At 46.0% G+C, this 17,376-nt stretch overlaps 1 protein-coding gene across 2 annotated transcripts in view; it reads left to right on the top strand.

The window, feature by feature from the left end:
• Positions 1-16,100, top strand: part of LOC146839412 (transmembrane protein 176B-like) — a 64,687-nt gene extending 48,587 nt beyond the window's left edge. For both annotated transcript variants that reach the window (XM_085651452.1, XM_085651453.1), the window contains exons 4-7: positions 731-787; positions 5,699-5,932; positions 6,855-6,974; positions 11,914-16,100. In XM_085651452.1, the coding sequence (XP_085507578.1) occupies positions 731-787; positions 5,699-5,932; positions 6,855-6,974; positions 11,914-12,021 (519 nt within the window). In that variant the 3' untranslated portion in view covers positions 12,022-16,100. The remainder of the gene's footprint in view (positions 1-730; positions 788-5,698; positions 5,933-6,854; positions 6,975-11,913) is intronic.
• The last annotated feature ends 1,276 nt before the right edge of the window (positions 16,101-17,376 follow it).

The following is a 17,376-nucleotide window of genomic DNA, read 5'->3' as shown; positions in this document are numbered from 1 at the left end:
CTTTAAACATGCCTATTTCAATGTGGCCTACTCTGCTAAAACAGCTTCCATTGATTTCCATTGATTTCCTAAAAAGGAATGATTATGAGTAAAATAAAGTGCCGCAAAAATGCCTCAAAGTGTCCATATTTGTGCTGCTAAATTTCCATATTTGTGCTGCAATTTTGCTAATCCATATCGCAATATCCTGGGGGGGGGGGGGAAGGAGGGAGGGAGGGAGGGGGCTGGACAAGGCATGCATCTTCAGATGGCTAAAGTCTACGTTAAGGGTTTTGCTTTTGTTTTATTGAAGTGTCTTGTCTTGATTTCACAAAAGGATTGTGATATCTGAACAGAAACCATGTCAGTGAAAGTGTGCAAGCTCCATTTAGTCCCATCATATTAATTAACTGTGGATGGTTTATTAGTGTCTGCTTTAAATACCTTTAAAGAGAGACAACTATCTCCTGCACGTGCCAAGGGTGAGAGACGCTGCCAGGCTCCGCAAGCATGTCTACTGACCGGTGTCTGGTCATGCGCCCCATCTTTGTGCAGGCAAAGTAAGGTTTTGTAGCACCCACATATTGTTAACAATGCTCATTTTTTATTGTCAGGGAATAAATTGCAGTGTTTGCTAGTGATTGCAACTACGCTATGATCGATGGACACGTGCTATGTTTCTTACTGGATCACAGACAATATATTTTAAGGTTTATCAAATGCTCTGATACTTGATCTGTCTTTTCTGTAGTTCCTGCTGTCTGGAATCCTGTCCATCGTTAAGGAGAACACCTCATCACGTTTTTGGGTAGGTCACAGGTTTGATTGTGTTTGTCAGTAGCCATTTCCTTTGTGCAGGGAACATTACCTAGGTGGTTACTTGGGCTACAACTACTGTACTACATCACCCACTTCCTTCCCCACACTTGTCTCCAGGTGCCCTGAAGAACAAGGGATCCCTCGGTACCATTCCTACCCTCTCCAGCTGCCACTCCATGTGCTAAGGGTCCTGTGGTCATCGGAATGGTCTCCACCAGTACTATAGGCATGGCCATTCTACAGGAGTCTGCTGTGCTTACTTCGCGTCCCTTCACCCCAACTGTTCTTCTAGATCTCACAAACTCTCTGATTTGTATTTTAAACTTTGATGGCTTCAGAGTTTGTTTGTGGTGCTAACAAAGTCCTCAAACAAATGAGGGTCATTCCTGTTCTAGCAAAGCATGGGGTTGGGTGGGTTTTGGGTGGGAATTGGTAGGAGGGCCTTGGTTAACTTGGTTAATTTAGTTCTGGCTTCTTTCTATTAGCATCCTGCCAACTTTGCTATCTTGTGGTGCTTCTGCCTCCATCTATTCTCCACGCACTGCTAAATACAGCACCACTCACCCTGATCAGTACCTATGCACTATACCATCGCTACAGCTCACAATCAATATATGCTGCAAGTCCATTCAAAGACACACACTCGCTTTGGACACCAAGTAAATATCTGCCGCACTTATATAATGTCCATATCATCGATATCAATGTCTCATCTTTAAATTCCAAAGGCATCAATGACCCATTGAAGTGCCAGCAATCCACGGCTACTGCCGCAGACTGGAAGGATCTCTGGTCCACCTCAAGGAGACAAGGATTGAGGTGGGCGAGGAGATCCACATGAGAAACAGATGGAGAAGTGACTTTACATGCTCAAAAGATAATACAAAATGAACGTCCTGGTTACATCAATTCATCCGGCTTTCTTCAGCTCTCATCTAGCAGAGCTTTTTAATTCTGTTTAGTTATGGCCAATGTTCCTACTCTGTGGAAGCATGCTAACGTACCCCCCCCCCCCCTACATAAGGCTGGGTCTGGTGGCCTAGTGGACTAATGCTTCGACTGCAGTCTCCTGTGATTGACCTCATGGTCACAGGTTCAAATCCCAGTGGGTCCACTCAGCCTCTCATGCTTTCTGAGGTTGACAAAATGAGTACCATTGAGTTGGGTAACAATAAACTTCTGTTATTCGGTGCCAAGATGCCCCTTTGGGGGTGAGCGTGTGCTTTACAAATACGGGTATAACCCTTGGCTGAACCCTAGGTTCTTGCCAATTTTTGTCATATTTCTCTGCTTCTTTTTTTCCACCAATATTCTTGAAAATCTCATCAACCTCCTGTTGTCCTCATATTTGCAGTTGAACAATGTTTTGGATCCAACAAAGTCAGGATTCAGGGCTTGAACAAAACTGCCCTCTCCCCACTGCCCTCTTAATGGCTAATGATAAGATTAGCTTGGGTTTGGAAGGCGACACATCAACTGACCTCTCTGCCGCATTTGATGAAGTGTTGCATTCATGGCGATCCAAAGATTACACAAGATCGGGCTTGTTTCCAAAGCTCTGAGCTGGATTCAGAAGGAATTCAATCTATTAATCTCTTACCGTTTAATTTGACCCTGTCTCGATCCCATGCGGGGTGCCACTGTGATCGTCTCTCAGCCCCACACTCTTTAATATCTACCTGACCCCTTTAGCTGATATTGTCAGAACCTTTGGGCTCAAAATCCTATCATACGCTGATGATGCACAGCTTGTAATCTCTAGTGAGGTAAATTCTTTCACCATTAGGAGTAAGTTCTGTGGATGTCTATATTCAATGACCACGTGGATGATGGACAATTGTCTTAAATTGAAAAGTGATAAGACAGACTTTGCTTTTCCGAAGAATATGATGTCAATCTGGTCCCCCAATAGGCGGCTGAGCTAGCTTGGTGCTCCCCAATCCATAAAAAGTGGTAAGAAATGTGAGCATAGTGATTGACAACACCCTAACTATCAAGGAACAGGTCTACGCAGTTTGTGGGTCCTGCTATGATATCCTGCGGGTGTTATGCAAAACGTTTTACCATGGCACCAGTACAGTGCAAAAAACCATCACACTGATCCCCATTGTCACCTGGATTAATGACAATGCTTTGCATGCAGGGATTGCTGATTATCTCCTGACCCGTCTACAAACTATACAAATTATTACCCACTGGCTTGGGTGCTGCCTTGCAACAAGGTGTGCATCCATTCCCATCCTGAAATCCCATTGGCTTCCTATCTGTAAGCACCAGCTGCATCCGTCAAGCCAGAATGGGTGATCGCTCTTCCTCTCATCTGGCTGCCTGGCACTGGAACAATCTTCCTGTCGCCATTCGAAGAACTTCAAATATATCTGTTTTCAAAGAGCTACTCAAAACCTGACAGTGTATCAGAGGCGGGCCCCTCCAAGGGGGCAGCTGACATAAAACAGTCTGGAAGGCATCAATGGTCTGACTTACTGTGCCTGGATATTCCTTTAGGAGGGAGTAGGCATACAATAAATCCAGATAACTTAACATAACACTGATAAAAAAACCAGCCAGGAATTACAATTCTAGTGCCGGACAATGATTCTGAAGGAAAATGGCTCCTCACCTAACTTCAAAACACTGGAAAAGAGATCTGTGCCCTGAACATTTACACCCAACTGACGACAACCCAGAAATCTGGGTACAAATACAGAAGTAACTGTCCCATGTACAGGAGAGGGCAGAACTGTAATGGTTGGAGATGTCATCCTGCTATGGGATGGAACCATAGGCAATGTGTTCTACTGCAAATTCACAGCAAGTAGATCCCACATACAAATGACCAACCTGTGCAAATCGTATGACCTCAAAGACGTCTACGGGCTGCTTAAACTAACAGGGAGGACTTTAACTTCTTGCCACTGATTCTTCAGAATTGATTGCATTTTAGTCAATGGCTCACACCTAATGGACTCTTCCAGGATCAGAACAGAAGCAATACTGATCTCTGACCATGCCTGCATATCAGTCTGGAGAACTGGAGAATGGATGACTTTCTTACTCAAGACCCTAAATCAATCAAAACAAATCTAGAAGGCCATTTCTGAATGCTTACAGCTTAACTCCCCCACATGCTACTCACTGCAAATCCTATGGACGTTCCGGAAACCACAATCAGAGGTAAAATGATCAATATTATGAGTGGAAAGAACAAGCAAGGCAATCGTGTGAGTAGAGCATGAGATTGCAAGACTAGAATGGAAGCGGTATCATGAAAAGAGTAAAGAGCTGCTAAACGGACTCAGCTCTTCAAATATAAACAAAATCTTAAGCTCAAAGGCACTAATCACAATTTGTGGGCTGTGTGCTTTGGGAAATGGTTGATTCCTGGCTCTTGCTTTGTGCTGCTTTATATACAGAATTCACTCCTCACACGCACCCTTTCCTTTGGTCTGTTTATCATATCCATGGAGAGCTAGAGATAGTAAATGGACCAGCACATTCCCAGGGAGGCAGGGGAGAGTACATGCACAGCCGGGAGTTTAAATAAATGATTTTTTGAGGGATGTGGAAGAGGCATCCTTCCTCTGCTGCCATCTTTAGATCAGTAATAGTCTATCTCCATCATCTACATTCACCACGCACATGCCTTCGCACGCCTCTCTCGTGTCTCTTACTTCTACTTCTTACTTCTCTTGTGTTTCTCTCTCTTTGTCTACTCTCTTGTCTCTCTTCTTTCGGCTTCTCTTATGTGTTTCTTCTTTATGCCTATATCATGTGTTTCTCCCATCCCCATCGTTTATGTGTCTCGGAACCTCATCTCCTCTTATTTCTCTCCCTGCTTCTTCTCTCTTGTGTGTCTTCCTTTCACTTCTCTCATATATCTCTCATTCACTTCTCCGATGTGCCTCCAACCATAAGCTTTCCTCTTGAATCTCTTCCTTCCGCTTCTCTTGTTTCATCCCTTACTCTTCTCTCCTGTGTCTCTTCCCTCTGCTTTGCTCATGAATCTCTTCTCCTGCTCCTGTTATGTGTCTCATCTTTACACTCTTATCCTGTGTTCCTTCTGCTACTCTAATGTGTCTCTCCATTCTTCTTCTCCATTGTACCTCCACTGTACCTCTCCCTCCTGCTTCTCTCATGTGTCACTTCCATCCACCTCAGTAATGTGTCTTTTGCTGCCTGTTCTTTCATATGCCTCTTTCTTCCATCTCTTGTACCATTTCATTCATGTGTCTCTCTCGTCTACTTCCCTCTTGTACGTCTCCCTTCCTTTCTCTTGCTTCTCTCTTGTGACTCTTCCTTCTGCTTCTCTTATTTGTTTCTCCCTTCTGCTTTTATTCTGTGTTTTGCCCTTCCCCTCCTCTCAAGTATTTCTTCCTTGTCCGTCTCACTTGTTTTTTTCTTCTTTCTGCTACTGTCATGTGTGTGTTCCTTGTTCCTTGTTCTTCTTTATTGACTTTCTCCCTTCCGCCCCTTCTGCTCCTCCTATGTGTCCTTCCCTTGCTCTTCCCTCTTGTGTTTCTTCCTACCTCTCCTCTCACTTGTCTCTCCCTTCTGCTCTTATAATTTTGTCTTCCTCTCCTCTCACGTATCTCTCCCTTTTCCATCTTATCATTTTGTCTTCCTCTCCTCTCACGTATCTCTCCCTCCTCTCTCTTACAGTTTTTTCTCCCGCTCCTCTCACATGTCTCTCCCTTTTCCATCTTATAATTTTGTCTTCCTCTCCTCTCACGTATCTCTCCCTCCTCTCTCTTACAGTTTTTTCTCCCGCTCCTCTCACGTCTTTCCCTTTTCTATCTTATAATTTTGTCTCCCGCTCTTCTCGCGTGTCTCTCCCTCCTTTATCTTATAGTTTTTTCTTCCGCTCCTCTCACATGTCTCTCCCTTCTTGCCCCGTGTGTAGCAGTGGGTAGCGAGGTTCATGAGCCTCGCCAGCTTCGTGGTGGCCATCGCCGGCATTGCTCTCATCGCAGAGGACCTGCGGAGGTGGTCGTGGGACTACAGCTATCAGTGGGATCCCTACTACTTGTGCAACCGACAGCGACAATATAGTTCCTATGGAGGATACTACCCGACCAACTCCTACGACGACTACTTCAAACAGCAGGAGTGCAGGGACATCACTGAGAGACTCCTGGTATAACGTCTTCTTTAATTCAAGGCCCACGAAGATCACTTTCATCCATTCATATAGAAAAATAGCTGGCTGTCTTCCTCAAAACTCTGATTTTGTCTTTAGCTCTAGTGGTTGCGTCGACTCTCTCGGCTAAGCTGAGACATATTGAGGACGACACATGTGTCAGGGTTTCCTTTTCTTCCACTCCATGTTGACACATTTTTCTTTAGATGTCTACATGTTGTACTACTCTGCCTGGTATCTGGTTACATCACTTCCTGTCAAGGTTTGGATAGTGTCACTTTGATGTGATGCCTAAAGCTATGCCAAGCTACAGACAGTGCAATGAGATTAATGCCGCGTGCAGTGCACCAGCACTTACGCTTCTTTCTTGTATTATGTATTCACTAACACTTTGAGTAGAAGACTGGCACATGACAGACCTCAGCTCATGCACAAGGGTTATGATTGGATGGGGGAGTCCAATGCCAGTACAGTAATTGCTGGGGTCCTCTCAAGTATGTTCTGCTTTAAACTGAATGAAAGGGATCTTTGGCGCAAGAGCTTAATACAGACCCATTGGGTTGAGATCTTGATAATGGCCTTGGTTGATAAATTCCATGATTGACTCAGGAGGGTGGGATGAAACGATACGTTTACATGGTACTACTGCCTGAAAGGAACACATGGGACTATTTGGCGTGATAGGTATATTGAGTTCCATTGGAATGTCTGCTGGACTGACATCAAGGTGGGTAAGGGGCTGCCTCTGGTGCAGTCAGATTTATGTATTTATTATATAAATTAATTGAGATGTCTGAGGTATTGGTTTATGAAGAAACATCTGTGTTTGTACCCGGCTTGTGAATGATCAGTTCTTGACAGTTCTTTGACATCATTGCTCCAGTTGGTAACACGTTGCACTCTCTGTCACCTCCTGCAGAGCCTCTTTGCCGGTGTAAGAGTCCTGATGCTCCTGGTCACCGTGTCCGGTCTGATCACCTGCACCTGCAGCGTGGCTTGTGATGTGTGGGCCCGCTTCTGCATACCCTGCCTTGGACAGGTACCTACTGTTGGATATGAACCCCTGTGTTTTGTTGTGGACCCACATCTCCTACAGACTTGTTGTTAATGAGACAAGGCAGGTAACATTGAGGGGAGTGGAAACCCAAATCACAGAGGTTGGACTGAAGAGTGCTGACAGACAAAAGGGGCAGAGGGTGGAATCCCTGAGCGTACAGATGTAAACCTGATGACATCTGTACAGAAACCAGAGGTGATACAAGGCTGTCAGAGACCAAGTCTTTGGTGTCATTCCCTGCTTGTATCTTTGAGACAACACTGAGGTTGAAGTGGAGCTAAAAACACCACAGATATGGATCCAATGGAACCCAGAGTGCCTGGATACCCTCACGGGTGACAAGAAGCGCTCTACAAATCTACAGATTGACTGACTAAGAGAGGATCACAAAGGGACTATATTAAACCTTCCTTATGGATATAGCTTTAAGCAAGTTCCTGAAAGGTGGGCAGCCCCCAACTTCTGGTTCACCAGAGATGTGTGGATTATAATGGTGACCATTGTAAAAATAGAGGGTATTTGTAAGTCTGACAAAAGCCCAGCCACTCAAGCACTGGATTCTGTTTGCCATAAATCGACTGAGCTGTCCCTCACCTCCTGGTATTAGTGGGTTCTCCTAAAACCACACATCATTCAAAGCCCCACGGTACCTTAAAATTCTGGTCTCACACTCTAACTAGCCCTGTTGAGTATTCAGATTTTGTTTAAACTTTAGAGAACTTCTATTATAAAATGCACTGGCCCCCTCCTTCTGCCTTCAGTGTTGAGAGGGGCCCATTGGCCACTCCTTCCTCACTATAGATGGGGTTGACGGGGACTACTTTACACCTGTAACCGACGGCATTGAATGCAGTTGCAATGTATGAAAACAGAACCTGGAGTTAGAGACATGGGGCCCAATTCACAGAGGTAAACTTAAACAAGAGTCTATGTTTAGACCTGAAGTCGTGCCCAGGGAGCAGTTAGCACAACGCACAAGAGAAGGATATCAAACCTCTAAGTCTCAGGTATGGAGTAGCGGTCACTAAGGAAACAAGCATTTGCAATGCATTAGGTCTCGCATTTACGCGAGTTTGAGCTATTGACATTGCAAATAACAATGCCTATTGGCATTGTCATTTACAATGCAAATAGCTTTAACTCTTGTAACTGCGAGACCTATTGCATTGCAAATGCTTGTTTTAAATATGCTATCCTTTCGATATCTCATGGTTCCCTCTCCCTTTCATGATCAGCAGGCATACGGTGTCCGCCGGTATTGATTCTGCTGCAAGAGGCTGCGCCGAGGTCTGAAGTCTAAATAAACAATGCCTGCCCACCGAGGATCCCCATTACCAAGGAAAGCTGTCTCAAGGACATTGGGATGATATTGTCAGGCGTAGTTAGCGGGAGGACAAGAGGGGTGATATGGAAATACGCAACAATGTGTTACCGTGCTAGCCAGCACTTAATTACAGGAGTGGCTAGGATATGGACGAGAAACACCTCATGTGCAATCTTGAGACAAACGCCCAGGATAGACACCCCAGTCTGCAGGTAAAGACCACTTTGAATGTGAAATGCGCCCTAGATATCTGAAATCAAACCTGTCCAAAGCGCCTCCGCTCAAAATGTAATCTAATTAACATGTGCTGGAGAACGGCAACTAGCCATCAATCAAGGCAAGGCACTAGGGGGCATTCGGTAGCCACTTTAGGCAGTCTGCATTGTTTTAGAAAACAGCATAGAGTGCCAGACCTGTAGATTAGTGTTTGAGAGCAGAACTACAGAGCTGCAACCATGCACTCAAACAACACCAAAATAAGGGTGGTAAGTAGTGTATTTTATTCAGCATAATAAAACAGGCGCTACTACTGTCTCGAAATTCTTATTACAGTGATATTGAAAGGATACTCGGGTGAACCAGTAGGCATGGGTTTAAAATCTGTGCAGGCGTATTTACCCACTGAGCTATCTTTCGACATGAAATATGACCATGGACAGTATGCAGTGAGAGAAATACTCTGTCTAGTCCTAACTGAAACAAGGAGCTGGCAGAAAAGGAAGTGAAGCGGAGGGTAAGAAAAGACGCAGGGATAGGAAAGGAGATAAGTGGAAGTAGGATAAGGGAGGGGGTGGCAAATGGCGTGTACATTTCGCGGGCGCTTTGATGTTCACAGTCGCCGCGCGGCTCACTGAGAACATCAAAGCGCCCGCGAAATGTACACGCAGGCTGCCAAATGGTGCGGGCGCCGCATGCACTGTGTGAAAGTGATCGCAATCGCGATCACCATGCGGCCCGCAAAAGTGAAAGCAAACGAGTGCTTTCAGGCCTCCAAATGGTGCGCGCGCCCGGCTTACATGCACTGTATTTGGAGGCCTGAAAGCACTCGTTTGGACTTCCAGATCCCCCATTTACAAAAGCTCTCGCGAGAGTAGCGCTAAAGCGCTGTCTCAGGCGAGACCTAAAAAGAATCCTCAAAGGAACAAAATAATACCGAAGATCCAAGCTGGGAGATCTTTCTCCGAGTCCTGGAGAGTCATCGATAGTGTGATTTTTAGTGACGCTCTGCTCTAGCACTGAAGGTAGGACATTTGATTTGTTTTGTAGGAATTCAATGGCACTTCTTTGTCTTCAGGTCCATGAATCACAGGATTGATTGAATGGAGGAAGCACTGGCTTGTAAACATATAGTAACTGTTATCTAATGGACTATGTTCTGCCTAGCGCCAAGGCAGGCACCTTGCACTGTAGCCCAAAGGTGCCGGTGTTACAGGCAGGATTGTGTTTAAGCAGGAAGGCACACCTTTCTGCACCAAAACAATCCTTAGAAGGAATTTCTTCTTTCCATGCATGCCATAGAGTGCAGCATACCTAGAAAAAGCAAGTAACAAGGAGAAATAAAGATATTTCTCATTACTCCTGCTTCGGGGAGGTGTAGAATTTTGATGCATTGCCAGGTTTACTAGCTGTAGTAAATCTGGTAATAGGCAACAATCCATGGGTGGGTGCATGGGAACTCCCACGCTCTACTAATGGAACGCCTTCCCAACACCAAAGTAATGTGTTACTTTGTATTTACTAAACCACGCTATGCCATGGAAAGTGGCTTTGCATGACTTAGAAATAGCAAAAAGGATTTTGCATCGGGCTGCATTAGTAATTCTGGGCCTACATTTGTATCTCTAACCCTACTGCTAACTCAGTGTCAGAACCCTTTGTCATACCTGGGTTTAAATAACCAAAGGGAGAGCGAGCTTGCTTGGAACGGGAAATTTGTGAAGAGGGTCTCGGTCTACAAAAAGCAGTACTTGAAACCTAGAAGGGGATGGTCAGAACAGATGCTGAAGGCTGAAGCAGGTTGGGGCAGACTGGGATGTGAGCGCTAGACAGGAGATGGGTAATGCCATTAGAACTATACACAGTACAGAAAACAATATTAAGACAATAGGAAAGTATAGAGTGAAAGAACAACACACTACTACATAAGTGATAGCTCATAAGCTCCCTAGGAAACGATCTGTCTCTAAAGAAAAATAGATTCCAATAAGATGAGGAGCAGTTATTCTCACTGAGTCTTCGAAGACTCCATGGAGATCTTATGGGGGAAGAGCTCCACGTGCATCTCTGTGCATAAGGCACCAAGCATCAGAGGGTGCTGGTGAGTTCTTGGACTTGAACAAAAGCACACAAGAGAAGAGATGGAATGGGCCAATGAGAACAGAATTCAGAAATTGGGCTCAGGATAGGAGGACTGAATTCTGAGATACAGAGATTGGGACCAGATGAACAATACAGAATAGGCAGGCCCTTATTCTAGGAACCTTGGGATGGAAAGCAAGATAGAATACAGAAAGAGCAGACCGACAAACCTAACTAACTAACTTGGAAAACAAAACACACACTGGAAACCAAGAAAGGTAAATAAAAGGGTCAGTAGCTTGCAAACAGGACGAGAAATGTGGGCATATAGGGTAGAAATGAGCTCTAAGGGAAGATAACCCTGATATTTCAGGGAGGAGCACAGCTGCTAGGAAAGATCCTAGTGAAAGCAGTTAGCTAGATGTTGGGAACCAGAACTCCACTGAGAGAGGAAAGGCTGCCTTGGAGAAAGCAACAGAGAAGTCAGTAATGGAATGTGGATTGGAGATGAGACAGAGGAAAGTCCGGAAAACCATATCTGTAAGCATCAACAAAATCTGTAGGGACCAGCAACCATGATAACAAACAGAAATCCACCCATAGGATCTGATGCTTGCAGGGTTTGTGGAAGGATTGAGATACGTGGACCAGATTTCATCAGGGCATTAGAGGGACCACCAAGCCTGGAGTGTGAAGTGGAGTGACATTAGAAGTATGTGTGACAGTGCCCTGTTGTAGACTCAGGCCAAAGCAGGTCCTCCAAAGGCCCTTATAAGTGCCACCTGGTGGTAGAAAATTAGAATTGAGTTGAAATTATTGACACAAATAATGGGTGTTCTCATGAGGGCAAGTGATGAGCCCCCTTCTTTCCAGTGACCAGAAGCCTTTAGAGTATGTACACCATTTGAGATCTTACATGCTTCTTTAGTTGAATGAAAACTTAAACAGGTTTCAAAATAACCCAGAACTTGTGTGTTTTAATGGGAGACCACTACCTGCTCCCCTTCCTGTTCTTGGTGTCAGCTCAAGCCCCCTAAAGTGAGTGAGAATTGGGGATTTTTGTCCCATTAATCATCATTGAATAAGAGCATCTCATGAGTTCTGAGTCTGAGCACAGGTGGGACCTTCCTCAGGTTTGCTGAATGTAGAGTTCTTGCCTCTGTGACTTTGCAGTGAAGCATCAGAGATGCTGCGGACACACACTGGGACTGGTGGTTGCAGAGTGGGCACTTCACTCCCTTTCAGGAAGTACCCCTCTCTGCTTGATCAGTATCCTCACGTTGCTGCATCTTGTTTCAGGAGGAAGAGGAGACCATGGAGGACAGCACTGTGGAGTCCTTGCTGCCCTCACTTCTGCCGCCTGCCTATGAGGAGAAGCAGCTGCAGTCCAATGTTCAGACTGTTTGAGGGTCAGGAAGGATCTGACCCAGCAAGTCTTGGCCTAAAGTGACACTGAGGCCTGCACAAGTGCCACTGAGGCCTGCACAACACCAAAGATTCGCTTCTTTGCAACACATGATGTACTCCTTAATGTTTTGATTTTTAGCTGTGTCTAAATCTTTTACTTTGCATCTTCTGTCTCCCTTAACAGCTAAAAATTCCCCTCCTTTGGTTGCCTTTTCCTCGCACCCATCCCAAATGCCGTCCTTCTTGTCTCACCATGTGTACTTCACTCACTTCTGTCTCATACCTGCTCTTAATCCAAATTGTCTCTGTCACTCTCTTCTATGTTGACCCTTTCTAAGTCCCTTTTTTTTCTCATGCTGTGCACATTTTCCATTGCTCCTTAGTTACACTGCCTCCCTCTATAGCATCTCCTGTCTTTGCATCACTCTTCCGTAGCACCACCCTCTCTTTATAAATACCTGGGTAACATCTCCTAAATCTCTCAGTCCATATCATCACCTGTCTCTGCATCACTCCCTCTATAGCACCGCCAGCCAGTCTCTTTGTTACTACCTCAATAGCCTCACTTGTTTCACTTGTTTACATCACTCCCTCCATATCATCACCTGTCTCTTCATCACTCCCTCTACATCACCACCAGTCTCTTTGTTACTCAAACAAAGCACCACCAGTCTATTTGTAACTCCTTCAATAGCATCACTTGTTTACATCACTTCTTCCATAGTATCACCTGTCTCTGCATGACTCCCTCTACACTACTGTCAGTCTCTTTGTTACTCCCTCCATTGCATCACTTGTTTCCATAACTCCTTCCAAGGCATTGCCTGTCTCTGCATCACTCCTTCTACACCATCACCAGTCTCTTTGTTACTTCCTAAATAGCATCACATGTTTACATAACTTCTTCGGTACTATCGACTGTCTCTGCATCAATCCATCTACATCACCGCCAGGCTCTTTGTCACTCCCTCTACACCACCAGTCTATTTGTTACTCCCTCAGTAGCATCACTTGTTTGCATCACTCCTTCCATATCATCACATGTCTCTGCATTACTCCCTCTACACCACCAACAATCTCTATGTTACTCCCTCCATTGTATCACTTGTTTACATCACTCCTTCCATAGCCTAACCTGTCTCTACATCACTCCCTCTGCAGTACCACCATTCTCTTTGGTACTCCTTCCACTGCACTACCAGTCTCTTCTCAGAATCACTCCCTCCACAGCGTCCATCACATCACCTGTCTCAGTATCGCTCCCTCCAAAGAGTCTCTTGAATGTCTCCCTCATCGCCTCACCTGTCTCAGGATCGCGCCCTCCACAGCGTCCATCACATCACCTGTCCCAGCATAGCTCCCTCCAAAGAGTCTCTTGAATGTCTCCCCCATCGCATCACCTGTCTCTGCATCGCTCCCTCTAAAGCATCCATCGCATCACCTGTCTCTGCATCGCTCCTTCCAAAGAGTCTCTTGAATGTCACCCTCATTGCCTCACCTGTCTCAGCATCGTGCCCTCCACAGCTTCCATCGCATCACCTGTCTCAGCATCGCGCCCTCCACAGCTTCCATCGCATCACCTGTCCTGGCATCGCTCCCTCCAAAGAGTCTCTTGAATGTCACCCCCATCGCATCACCTGTCTCAGCATCACTCCCTCTACAGCATCCATCGCATCACCTGTCTCAGCATCGCGCCCTCCACAGCTTCCATCGCATCACCTGTCTCAGCATCGCGCCCTCCAAAGAGTCTCTTGAATGTCTCCCTCATCGCCTCACCTGTCTCAGCATTGCGCCCTCCAAAGAGTCTCTTGAATGTCTCCCTCATCGCCTCACCTGTCTCAGCATCATGCCCTCCATAGTGTCCATCGCATCACCTGTCTCAGCATCGCTCCCTCTACAGCATCCATTGCATCACCTGTCTCAGCATCGCGCCCTCCAAAGAGTCTCTTGAATGTCTCCCTCATCGCCTCACCTGTCTCAGCATCGCGCCCTCCACAGCTTCCATCACCTCACCTGTCTCAGCATCATGCCCTCCACAGCTTCCATCGCCTCACCTGTCTCAGCATCGCTTCCTCCAAAGAGTCTCTTGAAGACTCCCTCATCGCCTCACCTCTCAGCATCGCACCCTCCTCAGCTTCCATCGCCTCACCTGTCTCAGCATAGCTCCCTCCAAAGAGTCTCTTGAATGTCTCCCCCATCGCATCACCTGTCTCTGCATCGCTCCCTCTAAAGCATCCATCGCATCACCTGTCTCAGCATCGCTCCCTCCAAAAAGTTTCTTGAAAGTCTCCCTCATCACCTCACCTGTCTCAGCATCGCGCCCTCCTCAGCGTCCATCGCCTCACCTGTCTCAGCATTGCTCCCTCCAAAGAGTCTCTTGAAATCTCCCTCATCGCCTCACCTGTCTCAGCATCGCGCCCTCCACAGCTTCCATCACCTCACCTGTCTCAGCATCGCGCCCTCTACAGCTTCCATCGCCTCACCTATCTCAGCATCGCTCCCTCCAAAGAGTCTCTTGAAGTCTCCCTCATCGCCTCACCTCTCAGCATCGCGCCCTCCTCAGCGTCCATCACATCACCTGTCTCAGCATCGCTCCCTCCAAAGAGTCTCTTGAAGTCTCCCTCATCGCCTCACCTCTCAGCATCGCGCCCTCCACAGCTTCCATCGCCTCACCTGTCTCAGCATAGCTCCCTCCAAAGAGTCTCTTGAATGTCTCCCTCATCGCCTCACCTGTATCAGGATCGCGCCCTCCACTGCGTCCATCACATCACCTGTCTCAGCATCGCGCCCTCCAAAGAGTCTCTTGAATGTCTCCCCCATTGCATCACATGTCTCAGCATCGCGCCCTCCACAGCTTCCATCGCCTCACCTGTCTCAGCATTGCTCCCTCCAAAGAGTCTCTTGAATGTCTCCCTCATCGCCTCACCTGTCTCAGCATCGCTCCCTTTACAGCGTCCATCACATCACCTGTCTCAGCATCGCTCCCTCCAAAGAGTCTCTTGAATGTCTCCCTCATCGCCTCACCTGTCTCAGCATCGCACCCTCCATAGTGTCCATCGCCTCACCTGTCCTGACAATGCTCCTTCCAAAGAGTCTCTTGAATGTCTCCCTCATCGCCTCACCTCTCAGCATCGCTCCCTTTACAGTGCCCATCGCATCACCTGTCTCAGCATCGCTGCCTCCAAAGAGTTTCTTGAATGTCTCCCTCATCGCCTCACCTGTCTCAGCATCGCTCCCTCTAAAGTCTCTTGAATGTCTCCCTCATCGCCTCACCTGTCTCAGCATCGCTCCATCTAAAGTCTCTTGAATGTCTCCCTCATCGCCTCACCTGTCTCAGCATCGCTCCCTCTAAAGAGTCTCTTGAATGTCTCCCCCATCGCATCACCTGTCTCAGCATCGCTCCCTCTAAAGTCTCTTGAATGTCTCCCCCATCGCATCACCTGTCTCAGCATCGCTCCCTCTAAAGAGTCTCTTGAATGTCTCCCTCATCGCCTCACCTGTCTCAGCATCGCTCCCTCTAAAGAGTCTTGTGAATGTCTCCCCCATCGCATCACCTGTCTCAGCATCGCTCGCTCTAAAGTCTCTTGAATGTCTCCCTCATTGCCTCACCTGTCTCAGCATCGCTCCCTCTAAAGTCTCTTGAATGTCTCCCTCATCGCCTCACCTGTCTCAGCATCTCTCCCTTTAGAATCCATCCTATTGCCCAAATCAGCATCATTCCCTCTACAGCATCTATTGTGTTTCCTGGCCCCAAGCACCCTCAGTCCTATTATTCCTTGCATCTTTCCAGTGCCTTATTACTTCCAAACTTCCTGCCTCTCCTCTGCACATCTCTTACATCTCCTGCTTCCCCTTGCACCCCCCTCGCTTCCTGTTTCCTTGCTTCCCCTCCTCCCTAATCCTCCTTCTCCTTCTCTACCCCTCCAACACTGAGCTCTTCCCTTACCACTCTTGCTTACTCTAGATGAATCCCACTCATTTTCATCTTCCAGCCGCTCATCTGAAGATTCTGTCCTTGCTAAGATGCTGCTTGCAAAGATTCAAATACAGAAAATAAAAACAATCATTGACAAAGCCAATTATTTAGTTCTTTTTATTTTGGGATAAAAGTGCTTTTCTTTGATTGGCGAGACTCTGTGTGGTTTTCAGTGGATGGGTGAGTGGAATAATGTGATGAAGAGTTAATAGTTCAATAAATGGATGGATGTGTGAGTGCATCGATGGAAGGATGGGTGTGTGTCTGAGTGCATTTATGGCTGAATGAGTCACTACATATGTAAACGAATGAGAGAGTACATGAAAGAATAGGTGAGTGTATGGATGAATGCATGAATGAGTATATGCATGGCTAGACAGATGAATGGGTGAGTGCACAGAAGGATGAGTGAATTAGTAGGTCTATAAATGAGTTAGGACTTGATGCTGACAATAATCTCTGAATGGCTACTATGATGCCAAGGCCAGCAGTACAACCAGTGCAGGAAATGAGAGAGATTGCACCAGAACCAGGTTCTGGCTGTAGTTTCTGGGTCAAATCTGGGCTCTCATCGTCCCTGTGAAATATGCTGATTTTGTTCTGCTATCGTTTTCCTCCTCAAGGACGCGTTACAGCAGCGCCCGCACGTTTTCTGCTTTCTGTTCAGAGCAACAACCTGCAGGCCGCGAGGGGGCTTTCTTATTTTCTCTTCCAGCTGAGCCCAAACCAAAGGTCGGATTTAAAGGGTCATTAGCCCTCCTTTTGTTCGTCTCATCCTGGCTGGGAGCTACCTGGAGCCGAACAGCTAGACACCAATGCAAACTGAATAAAATAAGGTGTTGGAGTCACATATCGTTCATACTTGTAGACAATGTATGTTATATTTTTTAAGTTCAAAATATGTTTATTGAAATAGAAGAATACATTAAAGCAATAAATACAATGTTAATAGAAGTAAAGATATTACAAACAATGGGATAATGCAATCTTGATAAAGTATAAATGGTGTGTATGTAAGTCCAATAAGCATAAAATAGTTAAATATCAACAACATAGTAAAATCGGTGTAAAAAGGGATAGTTGTGTTCAGCGCTAATACATCAATTATAAATTGCATATAACTATACTATACATTATCAACATGAAGGAAGTCATGGAGGTTTAGCCACTTCCTGCTGGAAAGGAGTCAGAGACAGAGATCGTCGGGCACTAGTATCAATAAAGAGTGTGACAGGCGTCCATAAATCTAAGCGCTTGGATGCCATGTGCATCGGGTACACATATGTTGTATCTAATCTATGGTTGTGGCAAACAGCATACCACCATGCTTGATATGATATTTTAGTAAAATCATTCCAATTCTTAGTTATTTGTTGAAA

Source organism: Triturus cristatus, chromosome 4_1, assembly GCF_964204655.1.
Source record: "Triturus cristatus chromosome 4_1, aTriCri1.1, whole genome shotgun sequence".
In the NCBI taxonomy this organism is placed as follows: Eukaryota; Metazoa; Chordata; class Amphibia; order Caudata; family Salamandridae; genus Triturus; species Triturus cristatus.
Note: the sequence above shows the minus strand (reverse complement) of the source record. Positions and strands in the feature narration are given on the sequence as shown.